The sequence below is a fragment of the Cololabis saira genome, chromosome 6, assembly GCF_033807715.1.
Source record: "Cololabis saira isolate AMF1-May2022 chromosome 6, fColSai1.1, whole genome shotgun sequence".
NCBI classification, from domain to species: domain Eukaryota; kingdom Metazoa; phylum Chordata; class Actinopteri; order Beloniformes; family Belonidae; genus Cololabis; species Cololabis saira.
Genome location: NC_084592.1, coordinates 27,141,205 through 27,159,012, shown reverse-complemented (window position 1 = coordinate 27,159,012; position 17,808 = coordinate 27,141,205). Strand labels below are relative to the sequence as shown.

General features: G+C 40.9%; 1 protein-coding gene across 4 annotated transcripts in view; it reads right to left on the bottom strand.

The window, feature by feature from the left end:
- The window catches only part of tns1b (tensin 1b), a 202,965-nt gene that overhangs the window by 90,954 nt on the left and 94,203 nt on the right, over positions 1-17,808 (bottom strand). Inside the window, exon 1 of one of the 4 annotated variants that reach the window (XM_061723875.1) lies at positions 9,315-9,778. The exons of the other annotated variants lie outside the window; for them this stretch is intronic. Coding sequence (XP_061579859.1) covers positions 9,315-9,335 — 21 coding nt within the window. The 5' untranslated portion in view covers positions 9,336-9,778. Of the gene's footprint in view, positions 1-9,314; positions 9,779-17,808 lie in introns of those variants that run through there. 4 annotated transcript variants of the gene reach the window in all.

The window sequence follows — 17,808 nt, the reverse complement described above, 5'->3', positions numbered from 1 at the left end:
TGGGTCTTCCCACATCAGAATAGCTGAAATTCTCCCTGTTGTTGTTGGGCTGGGACGTTGTGCCACGATAGTCTGGCAAAAGTGTTGGTGCCAGGAACTCAGAGGAACGTCAAGGCGGAGTGCAGGTGTACAGAGCATGTAGGAAACCGGAGTGTTACACACACACAAAAAAAAGAAAAAGACTCCAGACAAAAGCGAGTAACATGAAAAGTCTGCACAGACAGAGCTTAATAGACTTAAAATGAAGCATGTGAGTTCCCCATGATTGTTCTTATGATTCATACTAGCAGCATGGCCCGAAGGATGTTTGCCTGTCCAGTCCACTAGATTTGTCCAGAAGGAAATATCTGAACATGTATAAGATTGCCTGCCATGAAATTTATAGCAGACTTTGATGGCGCCAAGACATCGAATTCTACTTTACTTTGGCAATCATAAAGAATTTCTGTCGTGGCACCGCAGGTTTCGCATTTAAGGTTTTCATTAAAGGTTTCAACAACTTTTGGATGGATGGCTATGAAATCCTCCAGCCTACTGTACATAAAGACAGCAGCATCCTTTGGTGCAACTTTAACAACTAAATACAACTACAGACACCTGCAGCAAGTAAAATATGATCTGTAAAATATTCTCCATCCATTAAAACTTCATATCTAAGGAGAGCAGTGCATGTAAAGTTACCACAGGCTTGTGAATCCTGTTTGAATTTTGATTATAAAAAAACCTACACAAAGGCTTTGTCCAAGCTCTGTGGTGCGTGGGGAGGAGGCCTGGTGAGAGTGCATGTTGATGCTATCGGGAGTATTCAAATGAGTGTAATATAATAAAGGATAATTGTGTTGTTGCATTCCATACGTGCTTCTGTTAACATCATTAAACAAGGGCCCATTTCCTCCAGACAAACGTCCATGTTAACCGTCTCAGGCTTGTAGGACAGCGTTCACATGCAGAAAGCTTCCTGTTCGCTGCTGACACACTCCAGACAGTGACATTATGCGAGTGACTGTCGCCAGCCTGAATACGGTAAATAACCCCCGCTCACGGCATGACCTCTGCAGAGATGCTTTTAAATAATGAACATTCAAACAAAGCATCCATTTCAAAAAATCTCAGACTTAATGCGAGAAAATAAAACAGCGGGATTGCTTCAAGCGGTTAAGCATGCTGATTACCTAGTTTCCACCATGGAAAGGACTGTGGGGCCGTGCTCTGAAAAACTTTCCCTGGCAGACTACACTGGCATATAAACACATGGCTGCCCTGCGTGCTTTTAAGTTTATCCAGATCTCTGCATCTGGCGCATCCAGCCAGAACTATTCAGTGTGTAAATTCAATTTGTGAGGCGTAACAAGTAACAGAAGGCTTTTCAGCGTCCGTGATGCTGGAGTGTGCCAGAGTGCGGGTCTGTACGGACGTCTTGGGATACTATCAAAGCAAAAAGGAATGATGGGAGCGCTGCAGGAGGGCAACGGCCCATGCCCTACCTTGTTTGAGTTTATACACTCCTCCGGACACAAATCAATTTTTGTATTACAATGCTGATGCTTCTATTTATACTGAAATGTAATGACTTAAATATATGCTGCAACAGTGTAATTTTGTTTTTCTCAATTTTCCTTTCGTAGGTTTCTGCCTCTCTCTGTATGCTTTCTGACCTCTCCATTTTCCTTTAGGGTCAAGTTATCAGAGAAAAGAGACCTGAATCTCTATTTGACACAGGTTTCCAAAACCTGAGGGTTTTCTGGAAAACTTAAAACTCTTGCGCGTCTCATCCTCTGATGAAACTAAGACCTAAGATCTAATACATAAACTTTGATGATACTTTAAGTCATTTATACACAGCAGAGAAACAAGTTCTTTTATTTTGAAAGCAGGTTGTTTTGAACCTGAGTGGGTGTGTTACTGGGAACCAGAGTTGAGGGCAGAGCTCAATTTGGAAACGTTCTCATGAGTGCTCTCACTGTTGGCCTCTCCATGGTCAAAAATGTGGGTTACGCTGGGTAATAGCAGGGCACAAGGTATCCTTGTTGCCAGGCAACATTATAAGATGTAGTATGAGGAAATCTTTGGCATCAAAGATGAAGTCACAGTCTTTCTTCTGTAGGTTTCCAACTGTACAGCAGAAATGGAGAAATGGAACACTTTGGTAAAAAAAAAAAAAAAGAAAATTGCTACATTTTCAGTTTTTTGTTGTTTAGATGATTATCTTACTTATTTTGAAAAGAGGAGCTCTTCATGGCAGAGGCGACTGGAGTCAAGTCAGGGGACTGTCTACCAAAAACAAACTGCTATGAACAGATCTTTAAAGACATGGTTAAAAAGGGGAGTTTTTATCTCTTAGAAAAAAAAGGTCAAAAATATGTCCTCTTTGAAAAAGATTAAGATTGATGTCATGTAGATATATCATCTTAAAGAGTACAGACAGAATTCCAAAGGGGTGAGAGGGCCTCAGCACGTCCCTGCCATGTTTCTGCTCCACGGCCACGACTCAGTGGCCCTCAGCCGGCCGGAGCGCCCGCTCGGTCTCACCCCCATCTTTGTTGGAGCAGACTGACGGTGTGGTGAGGGGAGAAGCGACGGCTTGTTTCTTTTGTTCCAAAGTTGCAGCGAGGGTCATGGCTCTTTCAGCTAGCACTGGGTATTTAGCAGCACGCTGATTTACACATTAAGCACGGCTCTCTCTGTCTGGCACCAGGCCAAGCAGTGGAGGACGGGGAGAGGGGGGAAGGAAGGGTGAGAGAAGAAGGCAGCCGTGAAAATTCAGGGTTTGTGTGGAGAGGCAAGGACAATGCAACAGCCCCCTGTCAGTTTGGGAAAGACATTACTGTCTCAGCTGTTCAAAATGAGATCAATACCAATTTCATCGCTTTGCATACAGCAACACTAACCAAGGTGTGGACTTAGCCGGAAGAAAACAAGCAGAAGGAAGCTGAAGCCTCATTCAGAAGTGAAACACAGTGCTTTGTTTGCATGATGTGGGACTAAATCTAGCATGGCAAAAGGTTGTCAGGGAAGAAAATTGGACAAGCTGAGGCGAGCCTGCATGTGCTGAGAGTCAACCTTGCTGGCATTTAGCACGCCACATATGCAGCTGTTAATTTAGCCCCGTGGAAGGAAGACGTCACGGCCTGACATCCATTCAACTGCCACAATAACTCACCTGCCTGCCAACACATTGTACTGTTTGACGGCCGATACGGAGGAGGATTTGCAGGTCTCACCCTTATTTACTTGCCACAAAAGTTTTTTTTCCTTGCACATGTAAAAAGTATGTTGTAAAAGTCAACGTCCAACCGCCAGACCCTGCACGACCCCAGTGTTGAACTCGAGTACCGCTGCATTATGCTTCCACAGCAAATCTTACTACCATAAATATTAATGATAAATGTCTAGGAGTGTATATTCATAGCTGCTGTCAGCATGTTGTAACAAGCCATCAGAAACCATCTGTCATCAACACTGAAGTCTTCAACATTCCCTGCGATTTAGAATACGAGTGTGTGCCGATTGTTACAAATAATCAACACCAAAGCTGATGCGAAAGGTTTGATACATTTTCAAGAAGCATTTAAAAAAGAGAAAAAGAGTAATATTACTGTGTATGCCAAGACAAACATCCCATCTGCATCAATTTTAGGACGTGAATGATTCTGGGGCAAATTCAGGAACCTGGCACCGACGTTTCCTGCCTTTTTGTTCCAGATGAAGCCCCCTTCCCCATCAGTCAGCTATGAAAGGCAAACAACAATACGAGGGCTCTCTGGTAAAGCAAGGAAACAGACCTGCTTCTATAAACATTCCACATGGAGACATGGAGGCTTGATAAGAACAAGAGCGGGAGAAAAAAAAACAAAAAACCAAAACAACTTCTCCACCCTCATCGCCTGCTGGCACCAACACAAGCACATACTTCACATAGTGTTCACATGGATGCTCAGTCATATGGAAGCTAATTTTGCATTATTTCGTATGATTTGTCTCATTTAAACTTAAAATGTATGAAACCTTTTCACATCATTTTACCAATCATTTTCTTTTCCACAACCTGAATGTTGTGTTTTTTTTTATAGCATATGATACTTCAAGGAATCTCTGTATGTCTGTCTTTCTTTACCGATCTCAATGACTGTTCAAATCAAGTTTCAACCTTTACAGGTGAGACGCTGGACATCAGAGATCCTTAGATTTCAGCTGAAATTGGTTTTCCAGTGTGAAGTCACATCAGGATTCTGTGCAGGCCTTTGGTTGCTTGTGGGAAGAGCTAAGGCTGCTCTTGTTGCAAACACAACATTTAAAAAAAAAAAAAGAAAAGAGCCCATGACGTCATCTGTATAATCATATTTATGTCATTTTGATGTTTCTTAATTATTTCAAAACAGCAGTCATCCGCTCAATAACAAAAAAAAACAGACAAGGGAAGGTAGATCTGCCATAAGTGCCTGTGATATGTTTGACAGTTCATAGACAATGCACATCCATGTGTCCAGTAACAGAAGATGGTGATAGACTACATCGCATATGGCTGCAATTTAAAACAAAAAAAAAACACCATTGTTAAAAATAAGAATTTAAGACAGAAGACAGAAAGAAAAAACAGTGCCATTGGCCACTCCAGAGACTAAAATTAGGTCTACGTTTCTTTGTCTCGATTGGGTATATTGTGATTATTCTTTAATGACAGCGAGTATTGACCATATTTATTCTCTGAAGGCAAAATAGAAAAAAGCTGATTATCTGATCCTCAAATTGAGCTAAGTTGAACAGTTTGGCTGCAGGCATCTCAATCATCTGCCCTCATACTCATCAACTCCTATCAAGTTTTTTTTCTAAAGCACAACTTGATATTGTCCGGGCCTGATGTCAGAGGAAGAGAATCTACTTCTCCACCAGTAAACACATCTAAGCCGATGCATCTGCAGGCAACAGGGCATTAAAATCTAAGTAAATCCTTCAAAGCTCTCCATTTTTCTATAATATAAATAACCATTCAGCTGAATTTCGTTGAAAGAGCCACATTCAATAAGTGTCATGCTGTAATGTAAAAACATCTGCGTTTTTGAGTTGGTGGTCTGCCATCATCAGCTGAGTCCTTCAGTGGAAGGGATTTTATGTGCAGGAAGGTTAGGATTTCATCTGATCAGGTTTACCTCTTTGCAAATGAGGAACAGTGTCATTTGCTGATCAAAACCCTGAAGCTCCTTGACAAACTGAAAGCCCAGAATCAAACAAATGAAGGGGAGGGCAGGAGTTTTCATCCCCCTTCTCTCTCAAAGCATGTTGCTTAATGCATCTGCAAAGTCTGTTCAAGAAAGGGCCATTATACCAGGCCTCAACCTTGATTGCATGGAGTCATTTAAAAGATTATCCCTCATTAAATGTTTGACTATAATGTTCCAATTTTATATGGAGCTCCTCTATTTAAAGAATATTAGACTGTGAGAGCAGGAAGTAAATAGTTCACCCTTGAAATAGTACAAAGCACTGTGCAATGTGTTTCTTGTTTGCCCATGTACACAGAGTACTTTTTCTTATATTTATATGCCTTCTAAATACAGCATACAGCGCTTTTGTGCGCAAAACCTCAAACCAGGGTCATTATTAGGGGGGGGGGGGGCAGGGGATAAAGTATGAGGTTGTAGAGTTTTGCCCGGCAACACTTCAACATGACATTTATGCATCAATTTACCAGTTAAAAGATGAACACTTTTTCTCTCTGAGCCCCGACAGCCCAACAAAGTCCAGGAAAGCTGGTTCCACAAACCACTGCAGCCAAGAAATACCTCAAGAAAAAAGATCAATCTACTTATGATGAGCAGTTTCAGTTAGACCCCTTTGCAGTGCAAAACTGAAACCAGCCAGGGTTTGGTCCAGGTTGGTGGGCTCTCTCATGTCTTTACAGTGCTAAGTTGTCCGAACATGTTCAACAGGGGTCCACTGTTCATTTTTACTGCAACATTAGTATCCGGATATGATCCTTCATACACTCTTTTAAACACCTTCCTGTGGGCCTATGACAGCAGTTTCTCATACGTGCCAGATGACTTGCTAAGTAACTACCATAAGCGAAACATTATGATGCCCTTGATAAATGCGAAGCTTTTACTGTGCACTGAAGGCATGCTATTAATTATACTAAAAGCCCAAGCAGAGGGCATGATGCTTTGGCACTGCTATAGATTATTTATGTTTCTAATACATTACAGTTTTGCAGTATGTGCCAACAGTGAGCCCAGAGGACAAAAGGTATTAATAAATTGCTGTGCACACATTGCATCTCTGCAAAGGCATTTTGCAGGCATATAAGAAAGTTCACATTGGTTTTTCTCATAAGGAGAATATAGCATGTATTGATTTAACCTTTGTTGGTTATGCAAACGTTGTACTGTACTTGACTATAACATTGAACACGTTTAAAATTATCTCTCCCTCTTTTGCTATCACAGCAACAAACAAGTCTTTTGTGCCGTTCTAATCAGTATCAGTGAGGGAGACTAAATAAACACAATGCTCTGTTTTATAGAATGTGATAATCCGAGCACTAAAGTTGTGTCTGTAGGGACTGAAACACACACACACACACACACACACACACACTCTCTAAGAAAGGATTACATCATCAGAGGAGCATGAGAATTCATGCTGGTGTTGTTCTTTTTTAAAATGGTCAACGGGCCACTGACTTATCCCAAATCCCAGAAACACACACACACTTACAAACACACACTCATAGACTCTCAACACACACTTTCACAAAATGCTCTGCAACTACTTTCCCTTTTTTTGCACAGTGGGGGTCTTCACTGTAACGATAAAGAATGTCTCCCTGAAATCCAGTACGGCATTCCCACACGACCTGTACGGGTAGAGCTCCTGCACAGCGATGCCGTTTTGAAGGAATGTGTAAGTCACACAAATCGTGCAAGCTACAATAAAGCAACAGCTGCTCACATTTTCTGCTAAGTCAGCTAGATCATAGTAATAAATTCACTAACCTGAACCGTAGCAAAAAGAAAACAGACTGATTGTAACCATTAATTAGTCACAGAACCTAATTTGGTCTTAATCCAAATCACTGTAACAGACAAATGCAATATGTTTCAGATGATAGCATGCAAACATTTATAATTTGTAGTGTCTTTATTGAACAAACCCATTAAACAGTGAAAATAGTGGTGGAAAATGGAAGTGAACCCACATAACTTCATGTGAAGGGGCCGCACATGAAGAAGAAGAGTTGTAGAGGAGTTTTTTTGATCAATATGGCTTTTAGAAAAATCAAGAAGAACTTTAGAGCGCATTTTACAGCGAACTGAATACTTGTGGTGACAAAATAGGTTGGCAGATTTTCTTGAGGCTGCACAGCGGAAGTGTGAAAACCTTTGATGACGCTGAATCTGACCTCATACATGAGGTAGCCATCTTTCAATCCGTGGCATCTTCCATCACGATCCATCATCTTCCTGCTGACTTCGCTCATGACGCCGTGCCTCTTGTGGTCAGATTTGGCTTCATCGCAATTTTGCTGGTCTCGACTTCTGGTCTGTAGCCGAAAGATAATCCACCAGCTCTTGTTTTGTTTTTTTTTTTAAAACAAACTACTATACAGTCCCTTTCAATGTAAAATGTCCAAATCTCTCATTTTCCAAAAGCCACTTTGATAGGTAAAGTCCTCTGCAACTCTTCTTTTCTTCAGTTTCTGAGGTGAGATTGGAAATGCTGAATGCTTCAAACCCCCTGTGTCCCCCCATCGGCTGATGTTCTGGGGTTCTTGGGTCCACCATTTCGACAAAAGCTAATTGGAATATGTAATTTGCATACCTTGAAGCAAATTAACATCTGTTAATGTGAATGCTTTACAAAAAGAAGATCTATAAGAAACATATGATTAACAGTGGGTCGATTAAAATCTGCAATGGAATATGCTGAAATAGGACACATTATTTTTACCTACATTTGATCCACAACTCAACTGTTTACCAGCGGGCCACCTTTTAGCTGCTTTTGTTGCTCTTTTACAATCCAACTTTAAGACCATACTTACTTTACTTTTAATTTACATTGTGCAATGCTCCTAATTACGTTTCACCCAATCACCAAAAACCATTACAGCAGTAGGAGAGCAGCTAGTCTCCGGACCTTGGGGGATATTGTGTGCTGCCATGTACAACATCTGCTTTACTCAGTGTACTTGATGGGAACTTGGAAGTGACAGCATGCACACAACCCACAGAGCTGGATGTGCACTGGAACAGCACAGTGATGATACAGTAACGGCAACAACCAGTGGTAGCAGCTGAAAGCAGCCATTGTGTACTAACTGTAGTACACTGAAGTACTAACTGGAACAGTTATAGGCATTAAAACACAGCCAACACCCATAACTCATAACTTTCATACAATCATATGGTAAATGGGAGCTCTATGTAGAATCCGGTCACCCGTAGATGGGGTTGACAGCTGTCTCCGCACAGCTGGCTTTTCAAATCTCTTCAAGAATATGCTCTATGTTTTCACTCTATTCTCCTTTTTCCCCAATTTGAAGCTGACGGGAGACGACTACAGCCTCCTCAACGTGCCAAAAACTTCCCAAAGTGCTGTTGGGCTTTTCTCACGCCTAAGGGAGACGCTTTCCGTGCAGCAGATTTTGAAGGTCGCGTTGTAAAACACTGCATCCAAGTTCATGGCTACGGCAATCTCACTGGGGGAGCACAAACGCACACTTTTTCACACAGAAAGAACTCTGCTCGAAGAGAAGAGAAGAGAAGAGAAGAGAAGAGAAGAGAAGAGAAGAGAAGAGAAGAGAAGAGAAGAGAAGAGAAGAGAAGAGAAGAGAAGAGAAGAGAAGAGAAGAGAAGAGAAGTTACTGCTGTCATGACCGCCGGTCAGCCAACTTCATGAAGACCACACACATACCAGCACTACAGAAACAAGCAGTGCTTTACATTACGCAAACATACATAGTATTCACTTACACATCGCACAAACTCTAATTTCACACTCATTCACACATTCATCCCTTACTCCAAACATATACTGGGAGCACTTTAACACACTCATGCTTGTAACACAAACACAAAGCTGCACGTCCACATATTGGTGAAAAAACAGAGCGGCGCTGCTTACATATGGGCAAATCTACCTGTCAGGTGACACACACCTGAAAACACAGGTGAGACAGCTCTTTGAGCTTTCCGTTTCCATGTAGCAATCCATCAGCTTCACACTGCAGAGAGCTAACTGTGAAACGAAGCGCAGCGCAGCCTGCACTTCCAGGAACTCGCAACCCAGACAGGCCCCTAAATCCCACTCCTTACCTGAAACACTGCTGTGGCCATCCTTATTCAAAGAGTGGGTCTTTGTGTGTTGATATCACTCTTTGGTTTTCCTTGTGTTTTAGTGCTGCTGCATTGTCCTTTCCCTCACACGCCCCCCACCACTGTGTGCAGCGGAGAGGTTTCCTCAATGCTCCGACCAGATGGCTAAAGCTGAATCCACTCACTGTTACCTTGGTGCAGCGCGAAGCCGGAGGAGTGTACAAGTGTGTATCGGAGAGGGAGAGAGAGACAGAGAGAGACAGAGAGAGAGACAGAGAGAGAGAGAGAGAGAGAGAGTGTGTGTGTGTGTGCGTGCTTCAGGCTAATGGGGCTGGATAGTCTCTCCCACAGTCAGTCTCCCAGCCTCCTCCAAGAAATCGAGCAAGAAAAAAAAACGTCTTAAAGAGTCTTAATGTGAGTGCGAGAGTGGGAAAAAGTGCAGCCAAGACAAATCTGAACATCCCATAACTGGAGACGGCGCAGTGCAGCACTCTGAGCTGAATAAGCAGCTGAAGTCTGGTGACGGACTTCAACTATTTCCCCTCTCTTTCACTGCTTTCTCCTCCCTCCCGGTCGAAACATTTTCACCCTCCTACAAAACGGGGAGACACACGAGTAAAGAGAAAGAGGGAAAAAATACTGAAGTGAATTTCCCAGGAAGATCAGAGGCGACTGGGACATGAGCTGGAGAAACAAAAGCACAGCTCTTTTGTTTCACTGTCTCTTTCTCAGACAGACACACACACACACACACACACTCCTGATGCTCATTTTTCATTCTGTCCTTGTTATCAGCTTCTCAAGTTACAGGTTAAATATGAGTCTCCTCCACCCCCCCTCTTTCTTGGGCACACATACACCATTACTCGCACACTCCGTCTACAGCCGCCGCGCGAGAGAAAGTGCCATGAATGAACCTATTGACTTCAATTCAAAGCTGTAGTCAACGTCAGCGAGAGGCAACGTTATCAGTCACCGGCTATTTATGTGTGGCGAATAGCAAAGACGTTGAGCCATGCAGGTTTGATTAAAACACTTTAACAAGATCCAGATATGTCAATATGCTGAGATAGGAATGTAAATTTAATTTCGGAAGCTGGAAAAATGGTCAACTTCGCAGGTGCACTTCGATAAAGTAAGGGGGACCATTTCACTCAAACTGTTCACCTTTTGATAAATTCCTTTTCTATACATGCATCAAGTTAGGTCATCCTTTTCTGGTAAAGTAGGGTTATTGCAGATGTTCTGCACCAACATATTCCTGTTCCTCCAGGAAGATCTCAAATTCTTCCCAAGACCGATGAACCCTCCAGTGAATTCTGGGTATACCATATGCTCTTCTCCCAGATGGGCACAAACATCTGGAAAGTCTCCAAGGAGATATCACAATCATGTTTCAAGTCGACTTGCTTCATTTTATGCAGAGGTCCATTTCTAGGTCCTACTAGATGCTTGAACTCCTCAGACTATCTTTAAGACTGAGTCCAGCCACCGTACGGAGGACACTTATGTCCGTCCTCTTATAATCACCATCAAATGGTTTCTGTCACTACCAAAATGTAAGGACCATATCTAAAGAGAGGAGAACCGACTACCTGGAAGACAGAGCTGAGACGAAAGGCTGACCACGATGGATGGATACAATGCTTGCATAACTTCCGACATCCAAAGAGATCTGATGGCCTCTACCGAATGGTATTGATCAAATAGTCAGAGCAACATCTGTCTCCAACATCTCAACGCCATCACATACTGACCTGCATGTCAACAATACTGATGACTTCATCCAACTTCAAAATGGAAAAGACAAACCTTGATGGAAAAAGAAGAAAAGAAGTCGAAACTGAACTATTTAACCATCTAAGTTGTCTTGTTGGGCATCTTTCTCTTTCAACAGCTAATCTCTTACAGTGCGAAATTTAGTGATTTAGCTCTGTAATAAAAGAAAAAAAACTTGTAGATTGCAGAATAGTGTGCTTGAAAATGTCATAATGGCATTCATTCTTGTCCAGGCTTTATCCGGATGTCTTTGTAACATTCTAGATGAACAACTAGTTCTAGTAATCATTTTTAGCAACACATTACACATTAAGACCTGTAGTCAAAAGACTGGCCAAGAGGTCACTTCTTAGAAGGGATTTTGATTAACACAATGTGGGGCAACACTGACTGATTTGTTTCAGTTTTCAAATAAAACCCCTTAGCTTTTATGAAGCCAGAATCAAGCCTGTTTGTTTAAAATTCCTAGTCCCTGTGCTAAACCTTGGCAAGTAAATACTGAACAGCACACCAAAAAAAGAACTTTTGGTATTAAAAAAAGGGCAGATGTGGAAGACATCCACATGATTAGTCTTACAGATGGCATTAATTTCCCTTAGGGGATTAATGAAGTATTTCTGAATTGAGCTAAACTGAAATACTGTAGCTTTAGATAAACTGATACTTTCCTCAGCCATCACCTACACTGGAAATTAATTGGTAAATTACAGCTTGTGCTCTTTTTTCCCACAAGTTGTCATCATTTCCCGAAACTAAATGAAATCTCTGTGGCATGCCTTGATCCAAATATGACTGAGATACATTGCAACAGCTCCCTTTTTAACCATGCCTTTACGACTGTGTGTATACCATCTACTTTTGAAGAACACCAAATGCAGCATGATCTAAATTGAAAGGGGAAGGGGAAGTCGGATTATTCTGCCCTGATCTGGGTCTGTGATGTCATCAGAACCTTGCAAACCTGAATGGCCCATTGAAACATCTTATCAGTCCTATGTAGCTCCAGCAGTGAATGTTTTATGTTGTGGCAGGGTGTCACTTATCAAACAAATATTTATTATTTATAAACATGTCCCCTTTATTGTCAACTACAAAGAGTATTAATGATTCAGTTTAATCATCTGACTGTAAATATGTTGATTACAACGCTTCAACCACAACTAAACAGGAGACGCACAAGTGAAGTGTTTGTTTCATATTGGCTTGTACTGCTGTTTCTGGAAATTAATTATGGGCCTGAATTAAAACAATGAAGCCAAAACAATAAGGAATCAAAAACAAAACTAAGTAGCCAGGGAGAAATGTAGCACCAGATGACTTTCCGCTGCGTATATGGTAGTCTAGCTGGTTCCAAATACATATATTACAGAAATCAAATTTCTTGAACAACAAGATTTATTCTCACCTGAAGTCTTAGTCAAGCAGCACTTTTTAGACTTTCACTGAACATACTTGTGGTAAGAATGTTCATTTTCTTTCACAAGCTCCCATCAATTATCCAGGAGCAGACAAAGAGGCTTTACACAGGAATGTTTGGTACAAATTTGTAGCACATCAAGAATTATACGAAGCCATGGAAAGAATGGCCATTGCCTTTGATGTTGCTAGGAAGTAATTACATGGAAGGCAGCTCTAGAAGCAGCACCTTCAGCTGAGGTTTTGTTCACCAGATGTTGGCACTATAAGCGTCATTTAATTCGCTATTAATGACAAGGGCCAGGAAGGAAGGCAGGGCGGCAGGAGAGGCGACCTGTGGTTTATGCTAACAAAACAACATGTTTGTTTATGTGAGATAGACACCTTTAATGCAGGGGCCGGGCTGAACTGTGGGCAGTGGGAATTCCCTCCTTTTTTTTCACGTCTGTGTGTGTACCTCAAGCTCCGCAACACTCACTGCAATGGAATTGTGCAGGCCAACAGTGACATCCCAGTGAAAGCTATCCGTCTCCATCTAGGGCTAATATGTCTCTCTCAGTCTGGTCTAGTTCCTGCATCCTGGCTTTTATTGCCATCCCCGTACTGTGACTGCTCACTGTAATCACACCTGCAACTCCACGGACAACTAGACTGCTTTGCTTTGGTGCTTTTACTGCTTATTTTTTAGCACCTTGGATAGTTTTCTCTCTCTTTCACTTGAAAGTGAGCACGAATCCCTCCGACTTGACTAATGCACCACTCAGTTTTTCCCCTTTTCAAGCAGGAAAAATGTGGAGGAGAACAGGACATATCAATTCCTTAAGGAGATGTAAAAAAAAGACATAGAAACAGAGAGAGAAAAATCGCAGTAGAGCAATAGTGGAACATAAAAAAATGAACATTAAATAGGAGAGAAGAATATGGAGGAACATCGAGAGAAAGTAGTCTGGATGAGGTCAAGTTTCATGCGTCTGACTCAGGCTTTCCCAAGCAACAGTTGGACTGATCCCTGTCCCCCAGTGACCAATGGAACATTTCACCAACACCCATGCAAGTTTGTGGAGTAGGATACAACACGAGTATTTCTCCAGCACGGTCATGCTTAGACGGAGCAAACTAGAGCCACACTGGAAGCAAATCCCTGACCTTAAATCAACTGATGTGCAGGAGATGTTAGATGGGAAGCTAACGGGGAAAAAAAGAAGAAATCTCCCAATTTCTCCATAAATTCAATGAATAAGGCTTCTTCAACAAGTCTCAGCACCCACAGCTGTTGCAGCCGTCAGGGGTTCTTTGTGACACCAGACCAGATGGTGCTCGTTCAGCATTCGTGTCTCGGTAAGAGATGTGCAATAAAATGATTTTACATGTAAATCATGTGACAGTATTTTCAAGAGAGACATTCCCCAACTAAAGCTCGCCTCTTCCATCACTGTGTCCTTCGTGCACTTGGCCCACTGTTGAGATTCTTTCCAACAAAGTCTTGATTACTCCATCATGTTAAGAGCAGGGCGTTCCTGTTTGTTTTCTCTGCTGTATCTATGCACGTTGCACTACAGTTATTAAACGCATCGCCAAACTCCTACTCCTTGTGCAAGACTATTTGCTAGTACACTAGAACACTGAGACATGACTGAGTGTTTGTTTTTGGTCTTTATAAAGCTCATAGATCAGTGAAACCATGCTTGTAAAGTTGGCATAAATCATCATCAGTCATAATTGCAAGCTATGCACTTACGATTGAAATGAGCTGAATTTAGTTAAACTGCATGGAATAATACTTCAAAGTTATAACATAATAATACTGTTAATCTCTAAAAGTAAATGGTTATTGGTGTAGTGCAAATTACAGAGGAAAAATAAATATATTTTGCAAAAAAAAGAGGAAAAATGGAATAAAAACCCCAGAGTTGCCATAACCTTCGTCTGTTGTTAGGGTCGCCACCGACCCGTTCTTAGGTTTTAAATTCATAAAACTACCACAAAAATGCGTTTATTGCATCAAGGCTTTTTGACTTTGTCAGGAACCTTTATTTCAACAAAATAATATCCAACATTTTTTTTTCACTAAATTATAAAATGCTCTGGTTGAAATTGTTACCTTTTACTTTTTTTAAATTTCCTTGAAGTAAATGGGTCGAAATTTATCCATAACACCATAGATGTTACTATAGTTAATAATATTAAAATGAAAAAATAAATGAAACAAATTTATTTAAGATATGTGTTCTAATACCTCTCAGTAAAGCCAGGTAACACAACAACCTTTTATTTATTCATATGATTCTCTTGAGGCTCATTTTACCAGTTTTTAAAATTGAAATCCAGGGCTATACTGACAAAAAAAGGCCCAGAGTCCCATACCAAAAATATTAAAACCAATATTTTCATGGATAAGGAAGCCTAACAATGTAACCAAGAGATGAGAAAAAAATTGGATGATGGATAATTGCTTTTAGTGTATTTTAGAGATGATTTAAAACACGGGTCAAAACCGACCCATTAACATCGGAGATGGTAACAGAAAGCTAACACCAGACAAAGGATAACTACAGTAACCTGCAACAACTGAAGTGATGATGTCACATGCAGCATCAACAAATAACTGGTTAGCTGACAACATGGACACAAAGTTACACCAAGTGTCTGGGTTGCAGAAATGCTCCTTTGTGGTAATAATTAAGATTACTCTGTTATCCCTTGACCTCTACTTCACTCTTGTATGCTTACATTATGGTCTAGAAGCAGGTAGAGAGCCACTGAAGTCCACAATATGTTCCTGCAGCCATGTTTTAATACCTCATTCCTGATGTTCCTGTATGTGCTTCTCAGCACCTCAAGCTTGTTCGTTTTATTTGTCAGTGAGGTCCCCTTCCCCGTTAAAATAACAGGAATAAATCTTGGGCTTTAGACAGCTAAACTAGCTCCTCCCATATATGAAAAACGTCCTCATGGACATGGTTATTTCTGTTTAAAGGTACTGGAACTTGAGGTCTAGTGATAGTTCCAGTACAGATTTACCAATAATTGTATTACAAACTTCTACATTGGCCTGAATAAATACAATTATTGGTAAATGTGTACTACGTTAATCAGTAGTTCTTTTGGCCTTGAATTAAAAAAAAAACAGTTCCCACAGTAAAACATGGTGGTATGGTGGTGGGAGCATAATGCTGTGGGGTTGCTTTGCTCGACGTCAATGACTACGTTTACATGCAGTCAAAATTCGGGTTATTGCTAATATTCCGGTTACTGAAACTTTCGGAATATTCCGTTTACATGTGTGAGCAAACAGGGTTATCCCTGTATACATGGTGATTAATCATTTGGGATATCTGGATCAAACCAGCGACGCGCGGAGAACGTGATGACGCAATTCCCGTCATTTCCGCTTCTTCTTCCTGTATCCAAATTCAAAACAAATGCTGCTTCGCGCAACATTTCGCTCACCTTCTTGTAAATCTCGCTATCCCCGTACTTTCTACAGTCTACAAATGCCAAAATGTTCATATCCTTCATTACATTTATGAAATGATTAGTCTCCTCCTCACTCCAAAAGTGTGGCGTGGTCTTGCGTTTCGCCGTGTTTAGAAGTAAGTCCTGGACTCAGAAGACCAGGATTCGTTGCGAACAGAGCATGCGCAGAAAACAAATTCATGTTCCGTTAGATCGGGATATTCCGTTTGGCGTTTATATCACAGAATATTTGGGTTTTAAAAGCACTAACCCAGGGGTCATATTCAGGTTTTTAAAAACCGGAATATGAGCAAATTCGGGTTATTCAAAGGGGTTATTGGTGTTTACATGGCCGTGCAAATTCGGGTTATTGCCAATATTCGGGTTTTAAAAGGGTTATTGACTGCATGTAAACGCAGTCATTGTAAATGAGGGCTCGTCCTCAATGATTTTCGAGTTTAAATAAAGATATATATACTTCAGCTTCAGGATACCTTTACACTGTACAGGAAGTATAACTTTGTGTCGTGAAGACATTATTTACAGTCATATATACAACCCCGCCCCCCCCCACTGACAGAACACCAGAACTGAGTGCAGCTTCATCAATAATTTCTGTATTCTTCCTGTGATTAATTAACCTGGAAAAAATATGGGATTGGACAATACTGAATACACTGAAATTAAAACCAGGCCTATTACTTTCCATTATAAATTGGTGACCATATGAGCAATCCCATGCTTGACTTTTATTGCTATAAATGTTTCAGTGTCATAAGGGGGGAGGTCAAGTAGAAAACATGTGCTGTGTCCTGTGACTGCTAATTCAGTTAGCCTTAAAGCTGCTGGCTAGTTCTATGCGTGATCAGATGAGCTGCTGCTTTCTTGAAAACACACAGCGTGCAGCTACTGTGCCATAACCACACAGTATAGTGGAAATAACTGGAATATGAACACACTATTTTAATTTTCCTCTATCTGTCAAGTCTATGCAAGTTCAATGTTGTTGAATGAATTATTAGCAAAAAATCAACCCATCTCTATATTCCCATTCCTAGATCTCAGTAGGGCATGGAAAAGTATGGTACTTTTTTTTTTCAAAACACAAGTAATCAGAATATCTATCCACAATGCAAAGTATTGCAGTTCACTATAAAGATTCAAAAATTGTATACATATGACTTTTTCTTGACTAATTTTCCTAAAGAAGCACGTAAAAAATACCTAGTTATACACTGCCAATTCAGAAGCAACAAAAACGTTGCTATGTTTTAGACAAGTAGAAAGAAATACAATGACACTTGTAATAAATATGTGCTACAACTCATCAATTGCAGGCTGTTTTTTGTCAGCTTGGAGTTACAAGAACACTTGAAACCACACTGAATATTCAAACAGAAATGGGCTGTTTACCTGTCTCTGTAATTAGGGGTATGCATTGCAAGGATTAATGACACCAGGGGCCTCGACAAAGCAGCAGCATATGGCACTGGAGCAAACAAACAGGTTTTGATAACTTCCAGAGACAAGCGACCCAAAAATCAACATGAAACATTTCAGATTCTTTCCCCGCGATTCTGAAAGAAAAGTTCAGCTGTTAATTGTATTAGTACATTTCAGTTGCATGTTGAGACGTTTATTGTTTTCTGCATAATGCGCAAAGGACAGAGGAAGTGAATGAAAAGCGTAATGTACTTCAGTCATGTTTCAGTAGTCACTCATTTATCAGACTGCTAGTGAGGGTCTACAGTGGCCGCTGCAGTTCTGTAAGGTTCAACTTGGGACATGAGATCGAAGGCTAGCATCCTTACATAAATATATTAATATTAGGCATGATGATTAG